This window comes from Eretmochelys imbricata, chromosome 12 (assembly GCF_965152235.1).
Source record: "Eretmochelys imbricata isolate rEreImb1 chromosome 12, rEreImb1.hap1, whole genome shotgun sequence".
Classification (NCBI taxonomy): Eukaryota; Metazoa; Chordata; order Testudines; family Cheloniidae; genus Eretmochelys; species Eretmochelys imbricata.
The window spans coordinates 21,128,183-21,147,829 of NC_135583.1; the positions used below are offsets into that span (position 1 = coordinate 21,128,183).

The window sequence follows — 19,647 nt, forward strand, 5'->3', positions numbered from 1 at the left end:
ACTGACGACATGGCTTACAGGGTTGGCTTACAGGGAATTAAAATCAACAAAGGGGATGGCTTTGCGAGAAACTGAATGGCCCCCTCAAGGGTAGAACTCAAAACTGGGTTTGGCAGGCCGTTGATTTCACAGAGGGAAGGAGGAGAAAATGAATACAAAACATATCTGGTCTACTTCTTGTTTTGAGCCACTTCATCTATCTTTATACATCTTGCTGGCAGCAGACTGTGCAGTACGACCGCTAGCCGTCATCATCTCCTGGGTGCTTGGCAGAAGACGGTGCAGTATGACGACTAGCCATCATCTTCTACTGGCTGGAGGTTAAAAGACAGTGCACTGCCGGTAGGACTGAATCGCCACGAGACGAAACTTAAAAGGGAAATGACCTGGCTGAGTCACTCCCATGTTTGCCCAGGCACCCGATTAAAAGAGCACCCAGGACTACAACGATGACGGCTACCAGTCATACTGCACTGTCTGCTGCCAAAAGGCAATTAACTGCTGCTGTGTAGCAATGCAGTACCACGTCTGCCAGCACCCAGGAGACATACGGTAATGGTTTGCTGAGCGGGCTCCATGCTTGCCGTGGTATGGCGTCTGCACAGGTAACTCAAGAAAAAAGGTGCAAAATGATTGTCTGCCCTTGCTTTCACGGAGGGAGGGAGGAACGGGGGCCTGACGATATGTACCCAGAACCACCCGCGACAATGTTTTAGCCTCATCAGGCACTGGGATTTCTACCCAGAATTCAGATGGGCGGCGGAGACTGTGGGAACTGTGGGATAGCCACCTACGGTGCAACGCTCTGGAAGTCGACGGTTGCCTCGGTACTGTGGACACACTCCGCTGACTACATGCACTTAGAGCACTTGTGTGGGGACACAACAATCCACTGTATAAAACCGCTTTCTACAAAACCAAGTTCTATAAATTCGACCTAATTTCGTAGTGTAGACATACCCTATGTGACAAGATCCCCCTAGTGTACAGACTGGGACTGTGGCAGGCCCAATATGCACCCCTGACTCTCTTCCTCCCCCACACCGGCCCCTGCTTGCCAGAAGCCGATTTAAAAAAAAAAAAAAAAAAGCAACAAGCTACAAGCCAAAAACTAGACAACAAGCAACTCACAAGCTAATTAAGCCAAAAACAAGCCCAATTTTTGCATTTTTTCCACAGGTTTGGCACGTCTGATGTCCACACTTGTTTACCTAGCTGTTACTGTTTTCTGCATAATCAGCGGACTCCATTGCATTTTCTTGAGGCTGCTTAAAAATGATGCATGTTGTCAGGCACCTTGATCTCTCTTTTAAAGAGCTGTAGAATTAATAAATATATAGGTCTGTAAAGAAACCAAGTTCCACCAAGTGGGTGTATTTTATGACAGGCTTTTTTCCTTTAGTCCATGTTCCTTTCTGTGACCATTACTCTTACACAATAAAAAAAGGGGAGGAGGTGCCTTCCTTTTACATTCTTAAATGTAGCACCATATGACTGCCAATGTCAGATTTATCTGATAATTCCTTTGAGTTAAAATACTGGGGGGGAAATTGAGAAGTTCATCTCTGCTTCATTCCTCACCTACAGACAAAATGTTTGTATGAGTGACAAAGTGCTGGTGCTTCTTCTGATTTCCTTACATTTTCTCAAAAGCCAGAAGACAACTGCTGTTTTCCAACACAATTCTGTTCCAAGGTATTATTACTGACAGAGAGTAGACAGACACATTCCCCAAAGGGAATGAAATGGCTGCATAATAGCAGGAGATGTTGCTGCTGCTGCATCTGCTTTTTCAAGTACCACATCTTTAAGTGTTTTTGTAACAAAGACTAAAATGTGCAATGCTCTGTTTATTAATAGTCACCTCTATTGACCATCAAAACTGCAGCATTACACAATCAAGTCACTACTGCATCATTACAGAAATACTGACCAAAGATGAGGGATCTACAAAGCAGCATTCACTTTAATGAAGAGTTGCTGAAAGGGGCTCTTCAGATTACAGTGATTCCCTCTTTCTTCTTGCTTTCCTGTTCATTGAGCTTGATACAATCATTTTTGCAGTAGTTGAATGAAATGCATTAAACACAGGTCCTTCAGAGCTCCAGTCCCCCAGTTACAGAGCAAGTAGCACAGAACTCTAACAGTACCTTCAGGAATTCTCTCCCTCATTAACAATGACTAAGAAGTCAGAAATACATTGCTCCTTCAATATCTTCTCCTTTTGGTACTGCAACATGTCCCTAAATGAACCCCAGTTAATTTAAAGCATCCGGTTCAGATTTTTTGAAATACAATAAATTGACGTTTTTGCAAACACTTAAGCACTTCCAAGTATCCCTATATGGAAACTGTACCTAAAAATTAAAAGATAACTGGATTTTGTTAGTTACTTCTTATTGCAGCCATAGCTTTTCCTATAAGCTTTAGGGAAGCAATGAAAACAGATTAAGCTTGCTAGTTTACCAACCAGATCAACAGCAAAAATGCAGTTTCACTTTTTAAAATGTTGAAAAGAAATCACAGTTCAAAACACTTCTATTAATAAAAACTCTCTTAAGAAAGAGACTCAAGATTTTCAGAGAGAAATTCAACCAAATTACAGCTGTCATTCTAATAGACAAGTCCACATTTTCTGAATGGTATTTTTAGTATTTTTAAAACACAAAGTTAAACATCTTTTAGTTTTGTGGGTCTTACAAAAGAAAGTGCCAGGTTTTTAAAACTATACATGCACAAACATGTGAATATACTGCTCTTGCATGGGCAATCTGGGTAAATGCATGTGCAAACTACCAGTCAGAGCAGTTTAAATGGTCCTTTACATGGGAGTCCTGTGATCTGAAGTGCATCAAAGAAAGCGTGTGTGCATATTTTTGCATGCACACAATTCATGGACATGGAATGGTACGTGCTGCCTGCCTTGCTCTGCAGCAGTAGATATTATTTACAGAGCTGAGCTTTTAAAAAAAAAACAGAGAAGCTCAATCACCAATAAAAATATTCTGATATGACAAGAATCTTCGTCAAAGTTACTGTCATTTGTATTAAAATTAAAACAATGATATTCAGATGAACTCCATGCAAAATACTGGGAGAAAAGAACAGTTCATCCTTTTTGTTGAGAAAACAATCATTAGGGGAAAGTTTCTAAAATATTACAAAAGCATTAGAAACAAAAACTGGTAAAAACAACCATTTAAATGGTATGATATTATAAGAAGATGCATCTGCTCTCCACTCACCATGACTCTGTAACTAAAAGACTCCAGTGGTTCAAAGGAGCCTGAGAACTTACCTACAACAGTGTGGGTTGTGAAGCATGGAAGAAAAAGGCAATACAGCAATGCAAGAAGATAAAATAGATCATGGAAAATATACTTGTAAGCTAGAAAAGAGCATGCCGATATAACCTGAGATTTGCCTGCGCTCTAGTCGAGTGGGCTCTGACGATTGGCGGTGGAGGACTCCCGCTAACTCGTAGCAGGTTCGAATGCAAGAGGTGATCCAGTTAGAAGTCCTTTGCGTGAACACTGGGAGGCCCTTCATTCTATCAGCTGTAGAGATGAAAAGCTGAGTCGACTTACGGAAAGGCTTTGTCCAATCCAGATAGAAAGCCAGAGTCCTCCTCAGAGTCCAAAGCGTGAAGGTGCCTCTCTTCACTAGTCTCATGGAGCTTAAGGCAGAAGACGGGAAGAAAGATGTCCTTGCTCATGTGGAGAGTACACACTACCTTGGGAAGGAAAGCCAGGTGGGGCCGGAACTGGACCTGGTCCTTATAGAAGGCCGCGTATGGCGGTTCTGAAGTCAGGGTTCATAGCTCGGAGTCTCGCCTTGCTGACATCACTGCCACCAGGAAAACTACCTTCCACAATAGGTGGAAAGGGAGCATGAGGCCAAAGACTCTATTCTCAAGGAGGACCTTCTGGACCCCGTCCGAACAGGCCTGTTCATCCAGGTTCAGCCACGCAACATCCATGCTGTGAGGTGGAGGGACGTGAGGTTGGGGTGCAAGAGTTGGCCGTGATCCTGTGACAGCAGGTCCGGTCAGTTCGGCATAAGCCAGGGCGGGATCGCTGACCAGCTTGACAGCATCCCGAACCAGTTCTGGTGAGGCCACAGCGGGGCAATCATGACAAGCTGAGCCTTGTCCCTCTTGATTTTCACTAGGACCTTGCTGATGAGCAGAATCGGAGGAAATGCATGCATCAGGCTTCCTGCCCACAGAAGGAGGAAGGGCATCAGAGAGGGAGCCCTTGCCCAGACCCCATCTGGAGCAAAACCGGTGGCACCTCCTGTTCTGCCTGGTGGTGAACAAATCCACTTGGGGAGTTCCCCACCTCTGGAAGATCATGCCGGCTACCTCCCTAGCTAGGGAAACTTGCTCCCACCACTAGGGAACCTTGAGCCAGAGCCCGAGTGGTCGCTCCCCTGCGACCAAGACAGGGCTGATTGGTACTGGTCACCCATCCCAAAGTTGGATGTGGCTGACCTCTATGAGCGTCTGGATTGGGGCCCTGGCGACCAGCGGCACGCAGCAGATCCGCAATGACTCCGGGCTGGCGATCTATGCCTCACGAGTGGGGAGAGGGATTGGGAACTAGATGCAGCCACACGCGGTGATGCCACCCTGAGGGATTGGCGACGGTCTGGGGAACGGTACCGTTGGTCCCTTGACCTGTCCTTGGGACGGTACCAGTGCCACGGAGATTCCGGGCGTCGACTGCGAAACTCCTGCCGGGAGGTGTGTACCTCCAGAGGTCTGCTCCCGGTTACTGGTGAGCTGTGCCTCAAGCCTCTCTGCCCTCATCCTAGGTCCGGAGACCGGATGGAGCTATGAAGCTTCTGCCTATCACAGTCAGAAGCATGTCGGCGGCGAGAGGGTGACCTTTGGGAGGATGTCCCCCACGACGGGGAGTGCTGCCGGAAAGGTGGAGACTGTGGTGGTCCCTACGTGGGTTTACCCTGGGACCGGGACTCCGTAGGGGCTGGAGAGTGTGGCATCGGGAGGGACATAATGTCTTGCGCTGCTTGGAGGGCCTCCAATGTGGACGGCACCTGGAGCTGACGAGGACCTCCGCCTTTGCAGGCTGGGCTACACCACTCAACCTGAGCTGGGGCCCAGGATCCCGAAGGGGGTGAGGAGGTGCCTGAAACAGGGCCTTTGTCCACCCCAGACTTGTCCTTTCCCTTGTGGGAAGATGGAGACCTTCCTTGCCCCATCTTCCTGGGCTTCTTGGCTGGAGCCACAGAAGGAGGCCAGTGCTGGCTCACATGGGCCTTTTACAGTGATCGCAGGTTTAAAGCCTGGGGACTGGGACATGCCCCATCCTGAGGCGAAGTCCCTTTAGCGACCTACTAAGTCTCTAACTTAACAAAAAGGTTGAACTAAATTAGAGGGAAACTATATACAGTAATATTTGCAAGAGGCAAAAAAGAGTTTGAACGAACGAAAAGCAACAGCACTAGCTGAAGCAGCACCAGTTCCATGCACAGTCACTGGCGGAAAGAAGGAACTGAGGGTGGAAGGGACTGGCAACGCCCTATATGCCACGACATATGCGCACCACTCCAGGGGGCGCTAGAGCCGGTCCCCTACACATACTGCTGAGGGAAAAACTTCTGGCACGCACACCTAAGTTGAATGGACATGAGCAATCACTCAAAGAATAAAATCTTCGTATTAATTACCCCATCAAAACATTCCTTTACAAAAATTCAGTTACAGTAGCTAACAAGAGTATCCCAAGATATAACTGAAATCAGATGTTTAACCATTGTGGATGAAATTAATCTTTATTTGCCTCTCACTTGAGCAATGAATAGGGACCATCTCAATATGAAGTTGGCATCTTTTGTACAACCCTCTTCCTGCCTTTTCAGGAGAGAGAGAGAGAGAGAGAGAGAGTACTGAAGGATCTGTGCCCTTCCTGTCTCCTTCCTGAGGGTGTCTATGTTAGCACACAAGTTTCAGAGAGGAAATATCACATCAATTACCAGTACCAAATTATGAGTCATTTCTATTACCTGAAGCAAGAGCAACAGCTACAGCCTGTTGATTTGCAGAACACAGAATCTGGATACCCAATGGGAGACGTGGGCAGGTGTGTTTCACTGCAGCACTAATGACTGCCATTGCTGCAGTTATTTCTGGCCCAACATAAACGGTGTAAGGAAGGTCATGCATATTTTCCACCATCAAGCCATCCTGTGGAGATTATTATAGAGAAATCTGATTAAATTGAGAAGAGCCATTTCAAATAAATCATAGCTATTTTGATATTAGACAAAGGCTTATATTAAAAAGAAACACTATATTTAAAGGTTTTTCTGCAAAGAAGGGATTATCTACAGTAAATTGTTGATGCAAATACCCACTTGCAAAAATGCTTTAAATCAATATCATATCTGTAATCACAAAATGAAATAAATGTGATTTCAATTACACACTTTGTCAATTAGATTTCCTTTGAATCTGTGCTACAATGCGAACTATAGAGGAACACGTTAAATCATAAATCCAATTTAAAATATATACTGTAGAGTCAAACCTCAATTATTCAGATGGAATAGAGTATATTGAATAAGTTTGGACAATTGCATTTTTAGATAATCAAGAAAATTTTCAAATCAATTAATATCAAGAGACTAAAGTTATTTTGGATAAACAAAGGTTTCTTTTGCGGTTTTTTGGGGTTTGTATTTTTACTATATCAGTGAAAATGTTTTCAAATGACTAAAATTTGAGGGAGAAGAGGAGGAGTTAAATATCTAGGTATAGTATTTTTAAGGTGCCTATAACTTTGTTATTAAGCTTCAACACTGCTCATATTTTGGATTCAAGGTTGCTTAACAGAAGATGTTGGCTTTTTATTGTCTACTATATGTCTCATTTGGTAGAAACATATATTTGGTAAACAATGGAGTGGCTATAAACTATTTTGCTGATTCAACCTGTGTGATTCATTAAACATCTTTGTACATTATATGAGACAGTGGTTGTTTTTTTAATCATCAGTATGGTATACATTAGAAAATTTTCAATAGCTGAAAATCATATATAATTATGCCCAGGACTAATAAGTTTAAAAATATATCTTGAAAGATCCATTCAAATCTAATGTTTTGCATTCACATAAGGATTCTTAAAAGAATTTGGACCTTCTTAACCTACCTTCACTTAATTCTAAAAGTACAGAAGGGAATCATTTGAAAAAAAAATACATAACTCCTATTTTCTTTACGACTCCATAATTAGGGGAAAGTGAGATTAATTCCCAAGAGATCTTAGCCTATCAAGGGTGTCTTAACTGAACTAAACGTGTTTGGAAGGCACCAGAGACAGCATTTCAACAAAGAAAATTTTACCATAGGGACGATAACAAGTGAAATAATAATCAATGATGGTGCAGCTAATGGTAACTTAAGAATGTAGAACCAGGAAGAAAGACAAATATTTTTAAGGAAATATTACATTTGTATATTTTTTTATTTTAACAGTATTTTTTAATGCAGAAGCTATTTCTGTAAACAAAAGATACGATATCATAAATGTGAAGCCAGCATGTGATGGCTGAGTTAAAGACTAAACATCCGACATCACAAACACCTAAAATGAAGGAATGGGAACACAAATTTGAGCATTTAAACAGTCTCTTGAAACAGTGTGATAAGACCATATACCTGCACCATACTAAAATAAATATGATGGAGAATAACATAACAGGATACTGCTGATGTCCCCAGGTGACCGACAGTTAAATACCTAGATAAATAGGAGACATCTCCTTAGAGGCAACAGGTCACACTTTTATTAGTTGGCTAACAAATGGTTACTCAGCAATGGACCTAGTCCGAAAGCTCAAACAAATTAATGGAGCCATTCACTATTTGATGTTTCCTCACTGGGAGGATCAGCTTTGCAAGTCAAGGATCCCCCAACCACCTAATCTCCCATGAGAAACAGTATGGGTATTGATAAAGAAACCTCAAATCTGTTCTTAATCATGCCCAATTCAACTGCACAACCAAACAGCTTAACACCTTCACTTCTCATCCTGTGCTCACACTGTGGGATAAAGGTGACTGACTAACCAATAATCACCATTTGGGACTCTCAGAATTATACAATTAAAACATTCCATAAAAATCTCAGGGATGCAGCAAATAATTGCTCCAGAAATCCCAACTTGATCAAATGTTTTCTAGTCTACTCATTCAAGAAAGCCTGCTGAACCCAGCTGATGTCAAAGGAAAGGTAAATCTCTCTCTCTCTCTCTCTCACACACACGTCAAAGTCCCAAAGTTGCTGATTTGTAGAGCCGTGCAACTCCAATTTGCAAAGGATTTAAGATATTTCAAAATTTGTTCTGATCTGGATTTATTCAAATTTCAAAACTCTCTTCAAAAACAGACTGGAGTCCCAACTCTGGGGCAGTCTTCTCAGTGGGCTGTCCCAGAGCTGCAGACCCTGAAAGCTCTGGTACCCTGGCTGAGTCTACCTTGCTGAGCCAGGAACCTTGTAAGTTGGGATTTGAAAACCCGAAGAAGACCCATTCCATGGTACTCTGCCAGGCAAGCTATGGAAGGACCAAAGAGCCTGGGAGTTTAGGAGCTGGGGCTCCCAATGCTTACAGGCTCTTGGAAAAAATGAGGAGCCTGGAAGCCTGGGCTGCTGAAAAAGCAGGTGGATGAGCTGGTAGGAAACCAGAAATTTCTCCATTGCAAATTTGTCAAAGTCTCTGCAAAAAGTTTTTCAATTTTCACAATTGGCATTCTCTGACCAAAAAATGTTCCATCAAAGAACTTCTGACAAGCTCTATGGGTCGGTTTACTTTGTTTTGTTTTTTTTTTTAAATAGTCTGGCCATGGCAGAAAGGGTCTTGTGTATGAAACAAAAACTTCTTGTACTGAAATGCTACTGGCACCGTCGCTCTTTGCTTAGCATGGCGTATACGCTGCTGAGTTCTTGGACGGCTGCTCAGTCCAACGCGCACGTGACAGTCCCATCCTCAGGTAGGGCATACCTACGCGCTAGCAACGCTCTGAATCCGAGCAGCAGATTCTTTCCTCCTCTGACGCTGCTCATCACAAAGCTCGATCCAGTCCGCCTCACAATGCATCACCCCGTCTACAAGCCAACCAGAACGGCATTTCCCAATCATCCACAGAGATTTCAAAGGATACTAAATCATCCTTGCAAGCACCCTGAAATCTATGCAGCAGTCTGCCTCTCTTTTTAGACCCTTTGTAATCTTTAGAGCACAGCACACGCTTTGGGATCCAGTTATCCGGCATTCGGTTGACATGTCCAAGCCATCTTCGTCTTTTTTTACTGATCAACGTTGCCACGAATGACATACCAGCACAATTGAACACTTCCATATTTATCAGCCTGTCTTGTGATTTTATTTGAAGAATTTTACACAGGCATCTGATATGAAAACTGTTTAGTCTTTTGATATATTTGATGTAAGTTGTCCATGTTTCTAATCCATATAGAAGAGTGGATAAAGCATATCTCAGAAATACAGATTTTCACTATAGTTTTACAATTTGTTATTGTTCCAGGCTCTGTCTTGCAAAAGACCAAAGTTCCTGGGCTGCTTTGCCGATTTTACTGGTCAGCTCAGCATCAAGATCTACACTGCTGGTAACAGTAGAGCAAATGTAGCAAAGTTGGTCAACAACATCCAGATGAATACCATTTAAGATGATATCTGGAATGGGTTCTGAAGAGGCTTGGTGCATGATAGGTCTTCTTCAAGCTTACTGTTAGCCCAAAGATTTTGCATGAAACAGAGAACTCAGTAATAAGATGTAGGGCATCAACACTGTGAGCCACAAGGGCTGCATCATCTGCACACATGAAATGCAGCCTTGCACTAAACTCTGATCCATCATGAAGCAGATAACAGCCACCAAGAGGAACCAGAAGGTGGACAACAGATAAAATGTAGAAGGATTCCTTGCTCCCACTGGCAGCATCATATCTCCCTGCAAAAATGGTGAGGCAGTCACCTTGGGCAAGCAGATTCCAAACCCTCCAATCTCACAGAAGGCCTTTTCCCGGATCACAGGCAATGAGGTGGCTGCCCACTGCGCGATTCAAGTCACCTGCCAGAACCTTGGGCACAACAAAAATTATCACCATGGAGGGAGAAATTATGCTATGAGATTTTTATTTGCCTGAGCAGTAGGAGGGCAAAAGTCCACACAGTTTTAAGAATAACTAATATAAAAGACCCTATAACCCAAAGGCAAAAACCAACCCCCATTTATGTTAAGAGTTTATACTGTCGTACAGGAAGTAGAAGCTAATCGAGCTGTAATAGTAATAATTTATTGTGTGTGTATGCATCATTCGAGAGGCGAAAAGGACCCAAGCCAGTGGCTGTTTGTGGGGTTTTTGTTTATAATTAAAAAATATTATAGATACTTAGAACTCATGAGATGGGAATTCTCTTCTTCATCCCAGAGTTACAGGAAAGTCTCCTCTTCACTTCAGAGTTACAGCAGAAGTGCTAGAACTCCTATCCTCCCAGGGTAAGAAGCCCCCGCTCCCATATTGCTATTGTGGTAGGAAGGAGTTCCTAAGTCCTGACCACTGCTATGGAATAAGAAAAGAAGTATTAGTTCAATGAGCCCAACATCAGTGTCTCCTATCCCCCTCTCAATTCCACCCAAGATCCATTAGCCAGTCTCACAATATACTCGCCACCAACAAACAGCCTGGGAAGATGCACTGCTTTGTGTATGCACTGGCCAGCCTCAATCCACTCCACAAGATCATTCTCATGAACCATAAAACAATCAGGAAGAACAGTGTCTATGGCTGCCCCTATGACTGCCCCTATGAAGAGAGCAGACATGAGGGACTGGACTTTGTTGCTGGCATTTCACAGTAGCTTCTGAGAAGAGAGGAAGCAGACTATGTGCTGACCCACAGTTTGAGAGGGAAGTCATAGAGGGCTATGTCTAGGCCTCAAATTAATGCTGTCCACACTGTGCTTCATGATAGAAAAAAATATATACTGAATAGCACAAGTGGTAATTTTTGATTGTGTGGTTTGTAGACATACAGTAGATTAGGTGACCTAGAGAATACAAATATTTTATATTGATAACAGTCTGGACAGAAAATTATCATTAAAATTATTTTATGAAAACTTTTGAAAATTTTCTATGAGCATTAAAAAAATAGTATGTCATTTATTCATTAAAATCTAAAAATGAAAGCCTCTCCCATTATTATAACAGCTCCCAGCACAAGATACTAAAACACATTAGCTCCAATCAAAAGCACAAACATTGAGCCCTTTCCCCTTAATACACTTATACCCAGACACTTCAGTAGATCTGTTCCTCAACTAGAGTGCCCCTCAGCCCTGGGCAACGCAACAGGCTCTGGGTATTACATTAATAACATGTTATTCTTTGGGTACCATCAGATAGGACTGTGTTCTTTTGCACATTAGGTTTTGTTTAATTTGAAAAAGAGAACATATGTTCTGCAATACACTGAGCTAAATTACAGATACATTAACTCAAAGCTTGCTTTCTTATTTTTGTGTCAAAACTATAACACTTACCACAGATTTTTGTGTTTTTACTGAATTCATATGGATATAAAACAGATTTCATTATCAGACAGCTAATTAAAATGGTGGAGAGAAAACAGTTATGCTGAATTAAAGTTCTTGGAACTTAAGCTTATAGAGCAGAAATCTATGGCAACAGTTACAGTATTACATATTCCAAAACAGAATTTATTTGGATAGGAACAGATAAAACTCTTGTAATTATTTCTCTAGCATTTCTTTTTAGTTGAATATTAAGATTATTTACATCTTCTTTATTCAGACAATTGCCTTCCTTCTCATATAAAATATTTCCTGTAACCCCTTTCATTCTGAGTGATGTGTACACGTGTCTAAAATGTGTTGTGTGCAAAATATTATAATAACAAAAAGCTCTCCTTTTGTTACAATTAGATATTGGATATTTGTTCTTAAAAAAAACCAAACTCTTCTAACTACAGAGGGGAGTCTACCATTTCCCTTAATGCTGATATAGTTACACAAACAACAGTCTAGAAGAAAACTAACTTTCACTTAGGAATCATCATTTTATATCTCCTTTCCAGCACCCAGGTGTGTTCTGGAAAAATCCATGCCTCTAGCTCTGCCTCAGTCGCTCCCCTATAAAAGGAAATCAATTGGCACATTGTCCTACAACAGGAGTCACCAACCGGTAGATTGTGTTCGACTGGTCGATCCTGGAGCCTCTGCCAGTCGATCGCTATCTCCAGCAGCTAAAAGTCTGGTGGCGCAGCAGGGCTAAGGCAGGCCCCACGCCGTTGCCGGAAGCAGCCAGCACGCCGGGGGGACAGGAGTCTCTGCACACTGCTCCTACCTGCAAGCACCGTTCCCACAGCTCCCATTGGCCAGGAATGGGGAACTGCGGCTAATGGGAGCTGTGGGGGCAGTGCCTGCAGAGAGGAGTCATGGAGGATAGGGCCACGTGCCCCCCCCAGGGCTGCAAGGGCACGCTGGCTGCTTCTGGGTGTGGTGTGGGGTCGGGGAAGGCAGGGAGCCAGCCTTAGCCCTGCTGTGCCGCCGACCAAGTAAATGCCACCTGATGGAAGCCCGCACCTCTCCTGCACCCCCAGCCCTGAATCCCCTCGTGGAGCCAGCATCCCGTACGCCCTCCTGCACCCAACCCCCTACTCCAATGCTGATCCCCCTCCCAGGGCTGACACCCCATACCCCCTCCTGAACCCCAACACTCTGACCCAGCCCAGAGCCCCCTCCTGCACCCAAACTTCCTCCCAGAACTTGCACCCCTTCTGCACCCCAACCCTCTGCCCCAGAATCAGCCCAGAGCCCCCTCCCACACTCCAAACCCCTCAGACTCAGCCCAGAGCCTGCACCCCAATCCCCCGCCCCAGCTGGGTGAAAGTGAGTGAGGGTGGGGGAGAGTGAGCAACGGAGGGAGGGAGGATGGAGCGAGCAGAGCAGGGCCTTGGGTAAGGGGTGGGGCAGATCCTGGGTTTCACTTAAATTCAAAAAGTGATCTTGTGCGTAAAAAGGTTGGAGACCACTGTCCTACAGGATCTACTTTCTGTTTGTAGGAATCATCTACCCTAAACACAAGACCAGCTTTCCTTCAAAAGCTCTACTTGAACAAAAAGATTTCTTCTTTACCTTAGATATGTAAGGGTTTTTTTGTGTACTACTCTGTTACTAAATCAAGCTATATCAGATAATAATTATGCAAGATTCCACCACATTATAGTGTGGATGGGACTTAAGAAACTGTTAAGAAACAAGGATTATGCCTTGGGGAAATAAAAATTCTGTGCCTAAAAATTTTGTGCACAATATTTTAAAATTCTGCAAAATTCTGCATATTTTATTTGTCAAAATAACAAAATATAATCATGCCAGTTTCAATTATTTTGACAATTTATTTCAAAATACCTGTCAGCAAGATATCTGTAACAATACAGACAACAAAAAAGATTCAGAAAATGTTTTTTGACAAATTGATTCCTTACTAGACATATTAATATAGATTTCTGAGTAATAGTTCATTTAAATTACAGTACAGAAATGTATTCCCCACACCTCTCAGAAGCAGTGAAAAGGCTTGGGGGTGTCAGCGGTAACAGAAGAGCTGAGGGAGAGGGAAGTAATTGCTGGGAAGGAGCCTGGGAACGAACCTGGAGGGTTGTTAGGTATGGGTGGGAGAAGTATGGAACACGGTGGGGTTTTTTTTGGGGTGGGGATTATTAGGGAGTTGAGGACCCTCCCCCATGCAGACCCTGGCTGACCCTTCGCCTCTCCCATTCAGTCAGGCACATCTGGCCCTATCCCTGTGTGCCCCTGCTCCCCCCTCACCCTATCCCCATGTGTCCCTGCACCCCCACTCAGCAACCCCCTCCACCCCCATCCCAATGGTATCACCCAAATAGCTCCTGTGACCCCCCACTAGCCCTTCTGTACCCCAGGCTAGATGACCCACTAGCAGCACCATATGCCTCAGTCTGTTTACCCCTCTTCCCCCAGTGTCCTGTGCCTCCTCACCCGGCCCTGTGTGCAGGACGCTGTGAGGAAGGCAGCCATTGCCGCCTCCCTCTCCATGGCTGGTTGCTCGGCCTGGAGTCATCTGCCCTTTCTTTTGGTGCCATAGCAGTCTCTGGTGGGCAAAAGGAGTAATTGCAACACTTCCCTCGCAGAATCTATTTTCTACTAGGTGGGAAGGGGAATCTGCAAGGGACATGAATTCTGCGTATGTGTGTGGTTTTCATTGTTTTTCAGAGTCCTCACGTGTTTGGTGTTGCAATCACAATGCAATAAGGTATTTCAACTGTAAAGCCTATTTCAAGTGTTCAACTTTGGAACTAAAGACAGGTTTGATGTAACTATTACGGCACTTGTGAATGCTACATGGAATGTTTGTGCTATTACTTCTACTCTGAGTGAATATAAGATTTAATATGCAGAGAAATTACTGCATTAATCTTTCATCTATCTACAGAGCGAGTTTTAAGCTTGCAAGTGAAGAGTTTAGCAATTTTGATACTGCAAATTATGGCAGCCCAGTTAGTACAGGATTTGTTATATTAATTGAAGAAGGGGAATTGAGGATCCAGCAAAGAAAGGCAAAAACGAAAAAAAAAATTTTTCACAAACTCATATATTAATATTAGTGACTTGTCTAAAATTGCTGAAGATGTTCTAAAACTGAGGCCAATGAAGGGAGTTATATTTAAGTGTTTACATTTTCTTCAACAGATTTTTTAAAATGTATTTGTGACGCTGTTTCAGGTTTGACCCTAAAGGCTTCAATGTATAACTCCTTACACAAGGAAAACAAAATTCCCCCTGCTAAATATTCATTAAAGCTCCAGTATAGTCAAATAACGGAATGTTTGACAGTGGCTTTAAGAGAACTACAGATTACTTTTGTACCCTATCCCTCTACCAAAATGTTAACCTCTAGCTTCCCTATCCCAGCCATTCTACACAAAGCCCTACTGCTAGTCCTTATCCTCTCCTGCCACTCTAACCACATCACACTCTAGTCGCCTTAATTCTGTCACCTATTTCCTGTTGTACTTTCAGTAAGTGCTCAGAGCGGTTTGTGCTGTAGAATGCAGATCTCAACTGGGGATCTACGAGCAGGTTTCAGGGCCGGTGCTAGACTCACTGGGGTGCAGGGCAGAGAGACTAAGGAGCCAAAGCCTATGTCCCGCCGCGTGGGCCTCAAGCCAAAACCTGCACCCTGTCAGATTTACACAAAGAAAATAATATTCAGTTTTTTATTTTTGTGCCTATTTTATCCTTTTCTTTTTTATATTATATGTGTGTGTGTTTAACTGTATAACTATCAATTTAATACATCTTTTAATCTACTAGATATGCAGAAAAACAGTTGTGGCACAGGTGGGCTGTGGAGTTTTTATAGCATGTTGGGAGGCCTCAGAAAGAAAAAGGTTCAGAACCTTTGCTGTAGAAGACGAAAACAACAACTCAGATCCTGACCCAACTATCTTACAGTCTGAGGCATCAGTCCAGAAAACTCTGCATGAGTAAACTCTGTGAAGCCAATGGCCTTCTTTGTAGGCACAGAGATCTGCCTCCATGGAGCAGTTCGCCTGGTTTGGGTGTAAGTTTTTAACATATCAGATTCTACTTTCGTCTCTGCCTTCAAGGCCATACATAACCTCATGCCCTCTTACAGCTGACATGTCTCCTGCTCCTCATAGATTTCTTCTTAATACTCTCTTTCATCTCATTGTTTCACTTTCATGCTCCCGGCTCTCCTTCCCCACTTTTACCATGACTCCTTCTAGGTTTATCCATCCAATACTTTGCAAACTCTTCTTTAAATTAAATGTTGTTCTGCATCTCATTTCTAGCTTTCTGTAATTTAAGATTTTACGCACTTAGATTCAATTTTACTCTGCCTGTAAAGTACCATGTGAATTTATGATACTATATAAAAATAAACATATTCAAAATGTTATGCAGAAAATAAAAGTATTTCACAGGAGTGACTATTTATTCATTTAAGCCCTGTTTAAAGCCCAATCACTGAGACCCTGCATCATTGCCATGCCAGAAACTTGCACTCCAGTCAAGTCAAAGCAAAAAGTGCAGCAGCACATAGATGCAGAGCGCAATGAAATGTTTAAAACATACCCTGACCTTTTAAAAGGACATGCACCCTGTTAAAAATCTGCTGAACTATGGAAATTATTACAACACCTGAGGTCCATAGAAATTCAGTCACTAGTACCTGCATTTTGTTGCCTTTGGCTGAGACTGGCCTTTCACATCTTCTAGATATGTAAAGTAGAAGAGCACTAACTGCCAGGGGTATATCATGGGAGGGTTACACTTAGCAGAAATGGACACATGTGCTTTTTGTACCCTGCATAATATACACAAAGGGGCCAGCACAACCAGAACAGGTTGAATCTGCTTAGAGGGGAAGTGGAGGTGCTTGATCTGCTGCCTGGGCATACTCCATTCTCCAGTAAGTCCACAAAACAGAGCACTTTAATTATATTAAAATACAATATGTAGGGCAAACAAATATACCACTTTGTCAGACTGGTTGAGCAATTTTATCAAAGAACAAAGCTGACAAGATGTTTGGCAATAACCAATTTATCTTAATCATATTAATTATTATTTGTGTTATCATAGTGCCTAAGAAACCTATTTATGGACCAGGAACCCATGTGGTAGGCATTGTATAAACATAAAACTAGAGAAGACAATCTAACTTCCTTAACTGGTCTGATTCTTCTAGGATTTGATTGCAGACATGCTTAAGTGATTGGCCCTGAGCTGCAAAGTGCCAATCCAGATTCTTCCAAAGCTCAGGAATACTGAGATCTAGACTATTATAGAAATTGAGGCCATCTGCAAAATGTGGATCTAGGACTGAATTTCAAACCTCTTCTAACAATCTGTATGTCAGTCTGGATCCAGGTTTTGGCAAGAATTCTAATATAAATGTGATCTTGAAAATATTAGCTCCACAGAACCAACATTTGTCGTACTCTGACATAGCAATATCTTTATGCAAAAATCGAAATAGAAGGATGAAAAATGAAACTTACAACTCCAGCATCCTTGTAAATCTCAGCCTCTTGACAGGCTTGATCAGTGATCTGGGTCAATGGCAAACTGCTCTGTGGTGTCCCTGCAAAGAACAATAATGTTATATGCCATGATACAAGCAGAAATCAAAACAAAGTCAGAGTTAGATTAAGATTATTGCAAGCATTGACAGAACTGCCAAAGTAGGCACAAACTGGCAGAGTAAATAATGTGAGTAGTAGGCTGTTGCATAATGTCTCATACCTTAATGGTATCTTGTCCCTAGTAGAACTTGATTGACATGGTTTGACTACTGAGTTCCTAAAACTGGTTTAAAAGCCCTCATACTTCAGGAATATCAAATGTAACCTTACACTGAACCAGACCAGCACCTAGCTTGTCATTCTTGCCTGTAATTGTGATCACACCTCATTCTTTACCAGTGACAAAGCATGTATTTCAATCTGTGGCAATGTCACAGGCAACTACTCTGCACCAGTGATGGGAAATTAATAGGACGAAGATCAAAGAAATTGACAGGAAGGGATGCTTGGTAGGGATTCTCCAATGATTCATGAGAAGTGGAGGTTAAATCTTGCATGACAGTTTTCCCAGAGGCACACAAACAGGAATGATGCACAGGAGACAATTTAAAAACTGCACTGGTGCTAAAAGGAAGGTTCTCAGTACACAGGATGAAGTGAGCTGTAGCTCACGAAAGCTTATGCTCAAATAAATTGGTTAGTCTCTAAGGTGCCACAAGTACTCCTTTTCTTTTTGCGAGTACACAGGACTGTATCCAAGACACAGAGATACAACTACAATTGCAAACTGTTGCAAAATAACTCATTGATGAGTAACAGACAAAAAGCAGTGAAGTCTGCTGTTTTTCTGTCTGTTCTCCCTAAAGGTAAGATGAAATCCAAAAACTTTCAAGTGTCCTCTGATATTTTTGTGCCTAACTTTAGGCTTTATTTTCAGAGGTGCTGAACACTCACAATTCCAACAGAAGAGGCATTCAGCACCTCTGAAAATCAGGCTGTAGATGTCACAAATTGGGCAACCAAACTCAGAAGCCACTCTAAAAATACCGAGCCTAGTGAGTGCTCCACCTTCAATTTGTCTGCCACAACCATAAGATCACTCTGGGCAGGGCCTGAAGAATTTGCCTGACACTGACTAGCTAATATTACTGATGCTCCATTGTGAAGTCAAGGGCAAATGTCCCAGTGAAAAACCTGCATGCTCATCTCAGCTATCAAGTTTCCAGGTAGGTCACTGTCACTGTATCCTGACAAGAAACCCTGATCTTTTGTCTCCCACTCCCTCCCATAAATTCTCAATTCCCCCCAGTCACTCTCCAGCACCTTCCCTCCATGGGAATGGTGAGCTCAGCGACAAGGTTAACTTCCAATATTCCCTAAAAACAACAACAACAAAACAAACAAAAAACCCACACAACAACAGGGACTGCAGTTCTTCTGGCTCCCTTCCCAAGAGCTCAGGTTGTGGGATCTTAAATATCCCGCTCACCCAGGGCTGCATGGGGATCTCATAAAATGTCACCTACTCTAACGTTCTGGACAGCAGAGCAAATCCAGCCAACAAACTTGTGCAACTTAAGTAAAGTCCAGGGAGCGCACTCCTACGCAAAGGCTGGATCTGGTTACACATAACAGCACCTGCTATGTTGTGATCTTATGGTGCATAGTGCATTTCTACCTTGCTAGATTACAGACATATGGAGGTAGGCAAAAGGCAGCAAGCTGGACAATGTGGAAGAATGTCAATATGCTAGCTCCACCCCACTTCTCTTCTGTGCCTTGTTGGATGTTAAGAAATAGCAAACATGGGTCAGTGGGGTATTAAATCAGACTCACTGGACACAGGCTTATCTGAGCTGCAATCAGTATAAAACCTCTTTTTTACCTGGTAATGCCCCCACATGCACCATCCCAATGACAACTGATTTTAATCGCCCAAAGAGCTTCAGAAACTTCATGACCTATGGGAAAACAGACAGGGGGGTGTCAGTCAGTCAGCCCCGGGGGGGCAAGTTCTGAACGCTCCTGTGGTTCACTTCTGAGCGGTACAGCCCCGTGTGACGGCGGCAATCCAGGGGAAGGGAAGAGGTGCGATTTAAAGTGGAAAGTCGGGTTGTCCTGACCCAGGGCAGGCAAAGCCCACACAGGCGGGCGCCCCAGGCAGCTCCCCCCGGACTCTTCCCCTCGCAACGCAGGGAGCGTCCGGCCCTCAGCCCTGCCCCGGCCCGGCCGCTCCCCGTTACCTGGGCAGGGCCTCTCGGAGAAGCCCCGCGGCGCGACCCCTCGGCCTGGCCCGGCCCCGCCGCCGTGTTTACATCCAGGGGAAGCCACGCTGCTTCCTCCCGCTTCCGCGTCGGGGCCGCCGGCTCCGCCCCTGCGCCCGCAGGCCCCGCCCGAGCCGGCTACCCGCCGAGCCGGGTGGCCGCGCAGCCTGGGCCCCCGCGCCTCCCCTCCTGCCCCGGGCCCAGCCCCCTGCGCCCCGCCGC

The 19,647-nt window shown here is 43.6% G+C and overlaps 1 protein-coding gene across 1 annotated transcript in view; it reads right to left on the minus strand.

Annotated features, from left to right (window-relative positions):
- The window catches only part of LOC144272803 (uncharacterized protein F13E9.13, mitochondrial-like), a 39,556-nt gene extending 20,035 nt beyond the window's left edge, over positions 1 to 19,521 (minus strand). The window contains exons 1-4 of the mRNA XM_077831121.1: positions 19,405 to 19,521; positions 19,047 to 19,122; positions 17,138 to 17,220; positions 6,028 to 6,208 (exon numbers count right to left, since the gene is read on the minus strand). Of these exons, the coding sequence (XP_077687247.1) occupies positions 6,028 to 6,208; positions 17,138 to 17,220; positions 19,047 to 19,119 (337 nt within the window). The 5' untranslated portion in view covers positions 19,120 to 19,122; positions 19,405 to 19,521. The remainder of the gene's footprint in view (positions 1 to 6,027; positions 6,209 to 17,137; positions 17,221 to 19,046; positions 19,123 to 19,404) is intronic.
- Between the last annotated feature and the right edge of the window lie 126 nt (positions 19,522 to 19,647).